Source organism: Macrobrachium rosenbergii, chromosome 5, assembly GCF_040412425.1.
Source record: "Macrobrachium rosenbergii isolate ZJJX-2024 chromosome 5, ASM4041242v1, whole genome shotgun sequence".
NCBI lineage: Eukaryota > Metazoa > Arthropoda > Malacostraca > Decapoda > Palaemonidae > Macrobrachium > Macrobrachium rosenbergii.
Genome location: NC_089745.1, coordinates 19,764,604 through 19,777,483, shown reverse-complemented (window position 1 = coordinate 19,777,483; position 12,880 = coordinate 19,764,604). Strand labels below are relative to the sequence as shown.

The following is a 12,880-nucleotide window of genomic DNA, read 5'->3' as shown; positions in this document are numbered from 1 at the left end:
TTTCTGTAGGAATGCAAGTCTTACTTTTTTTTTTTATTAATATTTTCCCCACGGCTTGATTTCGCGTATAATTCTCAACTAAAAGTTAATAAACGTATTTAATTGTGGGCTAGAATTGCTATCATATCAAATGTCTCACTAGAATATTTGTCTAAGCCAATATATAACCATTCAGTCAATAATTACCTACTTTATTGTGATATTATAGAATCAGCCTCTGAAGAATAATTGATTATTGAAAAACTGTTCGTGAAATTTTTTTCATCGCTGACTTTAAATGCAAAATAGGATGATAAATATTATATCATCTGATGTACGTAACTTGATTAAAAATAAAAACAAATAGATATGAATAGCAATATTATGTTATACTGATAATCTCATGGAAAAAAGTAACGGCGACAAAAAGTTTTGTAGCTCTGCAAATGCCATCACAAGAAATTAAGGAATCCATAGTCGGCAACATCTACAACGGTAAAGGGATCAGAGACAATAGTGACGTCATACTCGGAAGCGTCCGACCTAGTTCTGTGAATCTTTCTATTTCCCTCTTGTTAAATGTCTCTCACGTGTTGTTATTTCGTGAGTATACATTTGCTTAAATATTCTTGTCAGAGATTACAAAACATATTTGCTGTTACCCTTTTTGAAACACGAAACTCAAATTCATCTTGGATATATTTCCTCTTTCACATTAACGGGACACTTTTTGCAACCCCATTTGCGTGAGACGTTGGTATTTTCGTCTATTTAATAATCTTTTATTTGTTACATAACTGATGGAAAAACACACCTGTGCAAGCAGATGATGCATGATAAAATCCATTTCACTCTAAATATCTTACAGCGCAAACCTTGTATAACTGTACATTAATTAAGGTTTGCACATGTTACCTTACATGGATAAGATAGACCGTTAATTGGATCATGAGAGTTCTAACATTACCTTCTTTCTAACAATGCAAAGTTGCCATCTGTATCTTTTATTTTCCTCTCTAGATAAAAATGACAATTACAATTAAGAAGCTCCCTAACAATTGCAGTGCTTAGAATAAGTCACCCAAATGACGTATTACTTATATTCTTCATTATTAGTAATAATAATTTACATATAGGAGAAAGAGGGCATATATGTCTGCAGTTAGAATTCCGCTTGTATTAGTAATCTTTCCACATTGCACTCTGTTGCTATTAACCCATAAACACAACTCTCTTCCGAGTACCGTTAGTTCAGGGCCCCATACAACACACACCAAAGTTTTATAGACACTTTGAGGATAATCGTATCATTATGACTAGTTTTTATATTTTTTAACCAGTCTCACAAATAAATCTGAAACGCTTGCGCATTCTAGATATTTCCAGAGACATGAACGGTCTCTGACATTTCTTCAAATGGGATAGAGGTGACGTGTAAACTTTAATTTGATGGAATTTAAGGATACGATAAACGGAAGATTTCCATTATTCTTTTTATATTCTTTTACTGTTATAAACCACCGACAATAATTCAAACCACTGTACCTTTCCTTAATTAATAATCCAAGGCAATGCAAGTTCCGAAGGAATGTATCGGTATTCATACACTAATTCCAAAGTTATCGTTTCATTGTCTCTTTAATCGATTTAAACAGAATTCTACCGATGAATCATATGATAAGAAATTGCAGGGTTTGTTTTCCAGTGACTTTTACATAACAAAAAATGTACAGTCTTTTCGCCGTCCTAAAAATCCCTCCAGAAGACAGAAGTCCCTGAGTTACCAATATATTCACATATTATTGCAATTTTTAATACTCTTTTTCACATAAGCCCCGATTTATTCCGACCAGATACAGTCATTAATTACATGATTTTTATTTATAAAAGTCAGTCATACTAAAGAAATACTCGATAGCCTATTGAACAATGTTAATAATACATATTATGATAACTACGGCAACATACTGGGAAACGTTTTCTTCAATCACCAAGCGCAACTTTATTCAGATTAATTTCATTTCAACGTTATGCGCTTACATAATAAAATTGATTCCAAAATAATCTTAACTTATATTCTATACTAAATTTTATGGTATGTTAGTGCTTAATAATAATATTATCTGATAAAATTTCTAAAATTGTAAATGAACGCAAATTCCTCGTCTCCAAGTAACTAACGTCACAACCAAAACTTATAAGGTCCATTGCAATCCAGGGCTAGAAGATGAATTGATAAATAACGTCCCTACGAAGAAGCCTTACGAAATATTGATAAACTTATGATTTTAGTTGTTCACATATGATGATAGAGGGTTATTAGAAGGTTATGAGTAGAAAAACATCACATTGTCAGCGCTGAACGTAAAACGACGTGGACCAATCGGAAACGGCCCGGTTGTGTGACGTAGACCAATCAGGAGAGAGAAACTTGTACCACGTGGTTTAAGGCAGCCAATCACAAATATCCACGAGACGTTGCAGACGATACATATTGCTGCCTTACCGGGTGGGTGAATGTCATTCACCTACTGACAGTCCCGAGTGAAGTGCACGGTACTTGAGTTCTAGTGTCTGTTATCGTCGTCTTGTAGGGAGATTGTCATTAATAATTTAGGTGAGTATAGTACTGCATCGGTATGCATTTGTTTGTGTCAATAGGTCGAGTTTGATTTTCGGTAAGAAAGAATTTTACCCTTTTTTTTTTTTTAATGAATTTGGACGCCATTGCTTCTGTTGGTCATTTTGCAGGAGATGGAATTCCATGTTGAATAGGTCATTCCTTTGCCGCTCTGTTGGTTACTTTAAAATCAAGGCAATAGCGTTAAGAATACGAGTGTTATAAACAAATTGGTTATTGAATCATCCCCTTAAAGTTAAGCGAGTGATCAATAAGAGTATCGTTATGTAGGCGTGTTCTAGATCTTTCTTAAAGCTTACTGGAAGATGGGTTTGCAAATGCTAAGTTCGTGCTGCAATTATCGGTCGGGAGCCCTACATGTTAAATACAGTCTTGATGCACGCACCCGGCGGATGAAATTATTGATACAAAACAATAGGTTACTGTATAGAATACAGGAGTGGGCAGGTTAATTTTGGCAGGCGCCGGGACCGTGAGTGTGGGTGGGTCTTAGTCCGAAATATAAATCTATAACCATTGAGGAATGCGTCATGCTTTTATGTGGGTAACCATCATACTTACGACAGCTTAAGGGTAACTGTTATGAAGGCTACATTGTTAGCAAACGCAGGTCAATTAGTGATCAAGTTTGCCAGGCTGTAGTTTGCCGCTGTATAGGCATTTTTTGCCGCTGTATAGGCTAGTTTTGATTGGTTAGAGTAACCCAATAGGGTTGACCCATTTTTCCTTGCCCTTATGTAGGCTAGTTTAGTGTATCTTATTTGGCCCATTTTGATATACGGGAGCCCATAGGCTGCATATAGAATAAAGCCTAAACCTATAGGTAGCCAATCTGGCCCATTTTGCCATGAAGGCATCTATTGAATAAGGTCAAGACATGAGAGAAATTACGTTTAAGGTAAGCCTGTGTTAGTTATTTTAGTCTATACGTATAGGTATAGCCTACCCAAGCATGGTTTTTAACTATTTTAACTACTCTCGTCTGTGCACAATTGGGACAAGGGTTATGATTAGGTGGGAGTACTGTGTGAAAAATCCTTATTTCTAAAGTAAGATTGTGTGCACATGCTTAAAGAACATGCCTTCAAAAATTTATAAGTTTAGTAGCTTAGGCTACATTTCTTGAGAGTAATGTATTTGGAAGCTGGTATGGTAATGCTGGTATTATAGACAGGTGTAGCCTAGGCTGAAATATTTGAAAGTTGCCTTCCAGTCTAGGCTGTTACTGCATCCTGCAGAAACAGGTTTGTGTAAAAGTTGGATACCAGTCTAGGGTATTACTACATCCTGCCAAAACAGATTTATGTATTGCCTTCCATTTTGCATGTTTTTGATATATCAATTTTATGCTGCTAGAGCATATGCAGATTGTTGGGTCTAAGATTAATGTTGAGTAAACCACCATCTAGATGTTCTGGGCTTGAGTTTAACTGAGAGGATTTACATACATAACCCCAAAGTTTTACAAAGTTAACCAGAGTATGTATGTAGGTCATTTGGTGAAAGTTAACCCCAGACCCAGGAATGTGTTTGACACATTGCTGATTGCTTGGAAAATTCAGTGCAATTCAGGATACACCTTAACCATAATTTCCCTTAACCTAACCATAAATTAGGGTGCCATGCCATGACAGTTTGGTTAACTTACAAAAACCACTAGTGGAATTGCCATGTGGATGGCGACTTCCACATTTGGTGTGTAAATGCATAAACTGGACCAGGCTACCCCTTAATTGTAGATCAAAATCCAGGATTATCATGCCAGCCTATGTGGTATTACTTTAATTTATTTTGATGCGAGCAGCCCCCCCCCCACCCCTATCAGTTTGAAATTTTATGGATGGCATATCAGAAATCCTTGCTAAAAAATCTAAATTACTTTAAAACTTAGTATATCATGAGTACTGTACAATAGTATATGATGGCAATTGGGTGGAAATATTTTCAGGGGAAATGCTGGTGTAACCAGTTGTGGTGGAAAATTGTCTTTGGGTGCTATAAATCATGTGTAAACTAACCTTAGGCCTACAGTATGTATGCAGACATATCCTAGGGTTATGTCCTTGTTTTTTTTATTTATAGTTTACCCAAAGCAACCTGACTTAGGTTGCTCCCAGGGAGAGGTATGAGCCCTTGAACCCCTCCCCCCATCCCAAAGTAACCCACCTTGATCAACTGTGGATTTATACTTTAGTGTTCAAGGCAAATTATCTTCCATTACCCAAGGCGGGGGTTGGGCTGTCAGTAAGGGGACTTTTGAACTAAAGCCTTTAGAATCCATTGCAACTGTTGTGTTAGACGTTAGTCTGTTGCCTGTGGGGCTGGTATTCAAGTAATTCCCAGTCTTATAAATGTGAAAAATTTAAAGTAGCATAATATGAAACATTAATATAGCTGTGAAAAGTTCAGTAGCTTAAAATGAAATGTTGATACTGTACTGTCTAAATTTGGTTTACATTAAAAATTTACCTTGTTTTTGATTGTTTTAGTGTGAAATTGACTCTTATTTTTTTTCTTTCAGGTGATTGGATAGCATGTGGTGTACAAAGGCATTAGCCCTGGTGGGCTTAGTAGCAGTCCTAGCTTATGCCAAGGACGACAAAGACAAGAAGGATGAAGTTGGCACAGTCATTGGCATAGATTTGGGCACAACTTATTCATGGTAAGCAGTGTTCTAGTAAATGGTAATTTTCTAAGTAGGGCATTGAAGGTCAGTGGATGAGAATGAGTGTATGTATTCAAAATGTTCGATTTTAGACTAGTAAATTGGCTGTAGTATGTTTGAAGAGTAATGCAATTTAACTTTGGTAATAGTTAATGGAACTTTGATGGAATAAATGGCAACAGCAGATGCAACAAATTGATGTTAGGCTTTTCCTCACATTTTTTCTGCAAATGCTTAAGATAAGTTTTGGGGTTGAGATGTGATGAGTGAGGTGGTTGTAGTGGTCATTTTAGGAACCAATGGGAGATTTGAAAGATTTGCATTTTTCCTACATACAAACCAGTCTCACCTCTACCACCCCACAGTTGCCACACTGCTGAACTAATGCCATGCATACTGTCTGGGGATGGTTACCCACAACCCAGCACAAGAGAGACTGCCAAATTTGAAACTGTTTTCAAGCTTTAGTTGGTCTTGGCTGCGTTGAGGTATATTCCATAGAAATGTTTGTTGGAAGTGAAAAATGGGAATAAGAAATTTGTGTGGGAGGTATATTCCATAGAAATGTTTGTAAGTGAAAAATGGGAATAAGAAATGTGTGGATTGGTTGCTTAAGCTAATTCATTTGTTTGGAGAGGCCAGACATTTGTCCAAGGGTGGATACTATTATCTGTGAGAAAGTAGTTTGTGATAGGTAATCCTAAGTGAATGTGGCTCACAGTCTTTAGCATTGGTGCAATACAGCCAGTTGGGTGGTATTGGCAGTATAGTCTGTATGTGGTTCAGTTGATTTACACATTTTTTTGTGCAGTGTTAAAGTTTCTCTTTAGGGGTTAGGTCTTAGCTAAATTTTGTAAAGACTGGGCATTTCTTGACAGATTTGTAGGGTCTTTCTGTTTATGGGCTAGGCGAGGCTCGTGCCCTAGTTGGTGACGAGTTCTAGGCCATTTGGTATACATAGCTTGTTTATGTAAGTGTTATAAAATGTTCATAAATAACCAGCAACTTGAATGTATTGGTTTTACCAGAGTTTTAAGATTTTTGTGGAACCTCACAACTCTATTCCACCTGAAATCACTTTATATATAAGGAATTGCACATTTTTTTTCATAGGCATTGAAAATTTAACTGTAAAAATTGCCTTAGAGCTTGAAATTCATTTGTTAGTGAAGGGATTGCAATACACATTAAAATTGGAATAAAGGTCATCTTTAAGGTTAAAACAGATTTAACATGGTTGTATCAACAGCTCTCTTAGCTCTCTCTCTCTCTCTCTCTCTCTCTCTCTCTCTCTCTCTCTCTCTCTCTCTCTCTCTCTCTAATCTCTCTCTTATCAACAGCTCTCTCTCTCTCTCTCTCTCTCTCTCTCCCTAATGAGCTAAGATACAACAGCTCTCTCTCAGTCGTCTCAGTAATCATAATACTCAGTCGTATTATAATCATAGTACATTACAGGATGTAAATGTGTGGCATCTTTGTCTGTCCAGTGTAAACAATTGAAATTTTGTACAACCTTCAAGAACACACACACTACCTTGATGAGGTAATCCCCACCTCTAGTGAGGTTTGAACCGATCATTGCTGTCTATTAAATTATTTTTATATATCTGTTGGGTAGTTATCAACAGGTGTGTAAACTTTCTTAATGTGGGATATCTAAGTGCAGCCAGGAAACATAAGAATTAGTTTTGATAGTTTCCCCTGTGTGAGGTTGTGGGTAACTGTGTACTCTCACTGTAGGTATAGAATGTTTCACTTTCCTGGCGATGAGAGAATCCATTTTATCCAACATGTCAAACATTGTATGGGATAATTTGGTTAAGATATCAGGGAGCAAGATTATAATGAAGTATACAAATAGCTGATTACATGGTTGTATGCAGATGTGAAATTAAAGAAACTTACCAAATTGGAAATGCCCAAGTACTTGATTATGTGCTTAACATTTTAATATGCTAGTCTTTTTTTTTTTTTTTACCTTGAAAGCTACATGTTTGGGATGTAAATCTTTATATTTTTTTTTGTTTCCTTGCAGTGTTGGTGTGTTCAAGAATGGCCGAGTTGAGATCATCGCTAATGACCAAGGTAATCGCATTACTCCATCTTATGTTGCCTTTACTGCTGATGGTGAGAGATTGATAGGAGATTCTGCTAAAAATCAGCTCACCACCAACCCAGAGAATACCATCTTTGATGCCAAGCGTTTGATTGGAAGGGAATGGGGCGACAAGTCTGTCCAGCATGACATACAGTTCTTCCCTTTCAAGGTGATAAACAAAAATGACAAACCTCATATAAGGGTGAGCACTTCTCAGGGAGATAAAGTATTTGCTGCTGAAGAAATATCTGCCATGGTTCTTGGCAAGATGAAGGAAGTTGCAGAAGCTTATCTGGGAAAGACTGTTACTCATGCAGTAGTTACAGTTCCTGCATACTTTAATGATGCTCAACGTCAGGCTACAAAGGATGCTGGAACCATTGCAGGCATGACTGTAATGAGAATTATTAATGAACCAACAGCAGCTGCTATTGCATATGGTATTGACAAGAAGGATGGCGAGAAAAACATATTGGTATTTGATCTTGGTGGTGGTACATTTGATGTTTCTCTGCTAACTATTGATTCTGGAGTTTTTGAGGTAGTAGCCACAAATGGTGATACTCATTTGGGAGGTGAAGATTTCGATCAGCGAGTCATGGATCACTTCATTAAGTTGTACAAGAAGAAGAAGGGTAAGGATATCAGAAAGGACAACCGTGCTGTTCAGAAGCTTCGTCGTGAGGTTGAGAAGGCCAAGAGATCATTGTCTGCTAGCCATCAAGTAAGGATTGAAATCGAATCCTTCTTCGAGGGTGAGGACTTCTCAGAGACTTTGACACGTGCCAAGTTTGAGGAATTGAATATGGACCTCTTCAGATCTACCATGAAACCAGTGCAAAAGTCCTTGAAGACTCTGACCTCCAGAAGAAGGAAATTGATGAAATTGTATTGGTGGGAGGATCAACACGTATTCCCAAGATTCAGCAGTTGGTGAAGGAGTTCTTCAATGGAAAGGAGCCATCTCGAGGCATTAACCCAGATGAAGCAGTTGCCTATGGTGCCGCTGTTCAGGCTGGTGTTTTGTCAGGTGAAGATGACACAAACGACCTTGTTTTGTTGGATGTGAACCCTCTTACTTTGGGTATTGAGACTGTTGGAGGAGTCATGACGAAACTTATTTCCCGTAATACTGTTATTCCAACAAAGAAATCTCAGATATTCTCGACAGCCTCTGATAATCAGCACACTGTGACCATTCAAGTCTTTGAGGGTGAACGTCCCATGACAAAGGATAACCACATCCTTGGAAAGTTTGATTTGACAGGCATCCCCCCTGCACCTCGTGGTGTACCCCAGATTGAAGTTACATTTGAGATTGATGCTAATGGTATTCTTCAAGTATCTGCTGAAGATAAGGGCACTGGTAATAAAGAAAAGATTACAATTACAAATGACCAAAATAGGTTAACCCCCGAGGATATCGAGAGGATGATCAAGGATGCTGAAATGTTTGCAGATGAAGATAAGAAGCTAAAGGAAAGAGTAGAATCACGAAATGAATTGGAGTCTTATGCCTACAGTCTTAAGAATCAGATAAACGACAAGGAGAAATTGGGAGCTAAGCTCACAGATGAAGATAAGGAGAAAATTGAGGAAGCCATTGATGAAAAGATCAAATGGCTTGAAGATAATTCTGAAGCGGAAGCAGAAGACTTCAAGGCACAGAAGAAAGAACTCGAAGATGTTGTTCAACCAATTATTGCTAAGTTATACCAGGGTGCAGGTGGTGCTCCTCCTGGCTCTGAAGACGAAGACGCTTACAAGGATGAATTGTAGGAGAGTTGTTAGCGATATTGTAATATAACTTATAATAATAATTCATTATGTTGTAAGGGTAAGACTCATTCATCTTCATTCCTCCCATTTGTTCCATTTCATCAAGCATGACTGAGGGGTTACCACGTTGCCAAAGTTTTATTTGGTGTTAAGCACAAGTCCATTCCAAGCAAGAATGAAAGGATGTGTGATTTATAATAAAAAATACTTTCTACTTCATGATTTTCTTTTGTCCCGAATGTCTTTCTTGAATTATAATTTTTAGGATAGTTTTTCATTGTGTAGTATGGTTTGTTGAGGCACTTGAGCTGTTTTTCTAAAAGGCTAACAATGCGACTTCGAAATCATAAAAGATTTTGCCTGAAAGAAAATAACATGCACTTAATTTTGACCAATGATAAGATACAATCAGGCTATTGCTATTTTACTAGATTCTGGCTGAAGTAAAATTATACATTGTTGATTTGGTTATTCACACTAGGATAATGTACAGCTTTCGGATGTTGAAGGTAGGACCAAACAAAGATTTGACTAATCTTGATTCCCCTCGAACAAGCTAACCTTTTATTCTGAGTGTGCTCTTGTTGCAGTAAACTTGTCTGGCCACTAGCAGCGAAGTGATCAAATTTGTCACCGCACTTGTGAGCTGTGGAAAGACCGTAATTTTTTACCTTGGCAGTAATATGACGGCAATATGCATTCCGACTTTGTGTTCTACCTGTAATCATCAGGTCTGATAGGGTTCCGAGGTGGAATGGTCACCCCGGTGTGTTCTACCTGTAATCATCAGGTCTGATAGGGTGCCGAGGTGGAATAGTCACCCCGGAGCGGTCTGGACTCGAAAATTCTATAACTAATATGGATAAGAGGGTCAACATTCCTCCGTGTTCACATAAAAATTGTATAACGGTAATACAATATGATAAAGTCAACATTCCACCCTGTTGACGGGTGTTTTCAGCGAGCTGTCCTGGCAGCCAAGTTTTTTAAAATTTTTTGTTTTTGTGTTCCAAGGTACATCAATCAGAGGTGTTTAAGTGTTCCCCGCTGTATGATGGTTTTTTTTCCACAAATTTATTCCTCTTGCTGTGACATCCCAAAGCTTTTACTCAGCACCCCACACCCAACATCCCGTCAGTACTGAGTAAGAGCTCAACTCTGAAATATGCTACAATTCAAGGTTACTAGTACATTAGTGTGTGTGTGTGTGTGTGTGTGTGCTTGACTATTATTTAGAGTAGTTTGCTACATTCACCATGCCCTGTGATAGATGATAGTTCAGTGCCTTGACAGGTCCTTTGTTGTCTCAAGAAGGTACATTTATAACTGAGGGTTTGAAATCAGCTGTAATGACCGGTATTTTAAAACAACTCTTGGCTTTCAAACTGAGATATATCACAGACTCCCTGTTAAGTTGGTTATAAAACAAAGTAACAAACACTTTACAGAGAAGGTTGAAGGCAAAACGTTTTGTGACACCAACTGGCAAACTAATCAGTCATGCAAAACATTTACACTATGCTGGTCCTTATGGTCTATCAAAAGAGAAGTTTATCTTAACGAGTTATGTACCACAGATGACCGCATAGAAACCGTACTTCTTGATGTGTTGGCCAGGCTTTGCTTTTGTAAGCTTATGTACATGCATGTGATATGTTCGCAAGAAATAAGCTCAATGTTTTTCTTGATTTCTCTCTTGGAGTGGGCAGTTCCTGTTTCCTTTCAAGGTTTTTAGCAGTATGGATATGTTTCTCTGATCTATTCTGTAAGTTAGAGATTGTAAATTTGTCTCGTTTCTCAAGACACGCAACTTAGTTCACATGGGTGCACCTGTGATGAGTCTTGGGGTATTGCTCTGGATTACCTCGAAGCCTTTTTGTTCTGTGTTTGTGAGGCGAGTAAGGACAGGTGCCACGCACTCAACAGTTGACCTTATTGTCTGTATGTAGAAAGTTCTGAGGGCATGGTATGCTGCTCCTTGTTTTAGAGAGGTGATTCTTCTCATGGCATTGTGCCTGCATTTGATTTTTTGCTTGAGTATTTCTATTTCTTTACGTGGAGAGAGTTGTTTGTTGATGTTTACTCCTAGGTACACAAAGTTTTCTACCCATTCAATGGGTTCACCTATGAGCTGTATTTCGTTTGGGTTTAGATCATGTTTAATCGCCATTGCCTTGGCTTTTGCTGTATTGATTTTTAGACCTAGATCTGTATAGCTGCTTTCAATTTGTGTTACTGCATTTTGCATATGAGGAACAAGAACCCCCCAAGACATATGCTGGCGACCTCCTAGCAGCTTTAAGGAGAGTAGAAATGCAAAATCGCGCTGCCGCAATCAAGGAAGACACGCCAATCACAAAGTACAAGGAACAAACACCCTGGGAGCCTGAACTATTCAAAATAAACTTTACAGTCCTCCCTGCAAGCAAAGAACATGCACTGCTCAACATCTAAGGCTAGCAGCCCAAAAGGCAATCGGGAAAACTGCAGCCACAAATGAATATTTCACGGATGGATCAGTAGATCTCAGCATCTCGGCAGCAGCAGCTGGGGTCCACTCAGCAACCCTCAAAGGATGCTGTAGGCTCTCTGACAATGCCTCCACTATACAAACTGAAGTAATTGCCATTGCCAAAGCTCTGGAAGACTCTCAGCACAGGCAGGGAAACACAACAATTCATACTGACTTGAAAGGAGCAATACAGGCTATAACAAAAGAAAACATCAGACTTCTATCAAGCATATGGGCAGTCGTAAGCCTCCATCAAAACAGAAACAGGCAAATAACACTAAACTGGATTCCGAGTCATGTGGGAATCCAAGGAAACGAAGAAGCCGATTCTTTAGCAAAAAGTGGGGTACTACACAGCAACATTAGTAGCAAAATTACCCCCTCGGTCACACAACTGAAAAACAAGGCAGTAGCACACTGCCAACTGCAGGAAGAAAGCAAAGTTAGAAGAGCTGTTTTCGGTGGCTCAAAAACCGCCAAATGGTACATGGACACCGCAAACCTAAAACAACACAATATAACCAAAGACATGTCACGAGCAGCCATAAGCCATCGGCTAAGGCTAGGATACCAATGACCTGGCAAAGAATAGTAGAAAACGCCCAATCATGCAAGCACTGTGAAACAATCCCTGAAGAACCCCTGGAACACTACCTTCTTGACTGTACAGAGACAGAACAGTTAAGAACAAGATATGAAGGAAATGAAAGAACAGCTACCCAAGTAACATAGCACATACTGGCAAACATTCATGAATTTCCCGGCTTCCTATGCTCCTACCCACCACCACTGTAACTCGAAAGAATCCTTACCTTTACCTACCCGCTCTCCTTCCCAACCAATCACCTTAAAACAGGCACGACAGACCCGACCCCTACTTTAAACCAGACAACAAATCAAAAACCATTCCATCGCATCTCTAACCGCCGTCTCTTTAGAAATCACTCTCTCCCCTATCAAAATCTCCTTTTATCCACCACAATCAACACCCAACAAGTACACAAAACACACGCGCACACACATAAGAATTAGGACCGGACAAGGCATATGGCTTTAGATCATCACGAGCTAGCATACTAGCTACCTGTGTCTACTACTCAAATTCTTTTTCCCATTTGTTGGCCTCACCCACTAGCCAACACTCATTGCTATCATACTGTTGTCCTCATGTGATGCTTACCTTAGGCTTCAAAGAGGTTGCAACCT

At 38.6% G+C, this 12,880-nt stretch overlaps 1 protein-coding gene across 1 annotated transcript; it reads left to right on the top strand.

The window, feature by feature from the left end:
• Positions 1 to 2,459: 2,459 nt before the first annotated feature.
• LOC136838571 (endoplasmic reticulum chaperone BiP-like) lies at positions 2,460 to 9,376 on the top strand. Its single transcript, XM_067103718.1, is given in 4 exon segments — positions 2,460 to 2,596; positions 5,142 to 5,282; positions 7,321 to 8,225; positions 8,228 to 9,376. Coding segments are annotated over 3 exon segments (1,968 nt in total). The 5' UTR covers positions 2,460 to 2,596; positions 5,142 to 5,154; the 3' UTR covers positions 9,163 to 9,376.
• Positions 9,377 to 12,880: the final 3,504 nt, after the last annotated feature.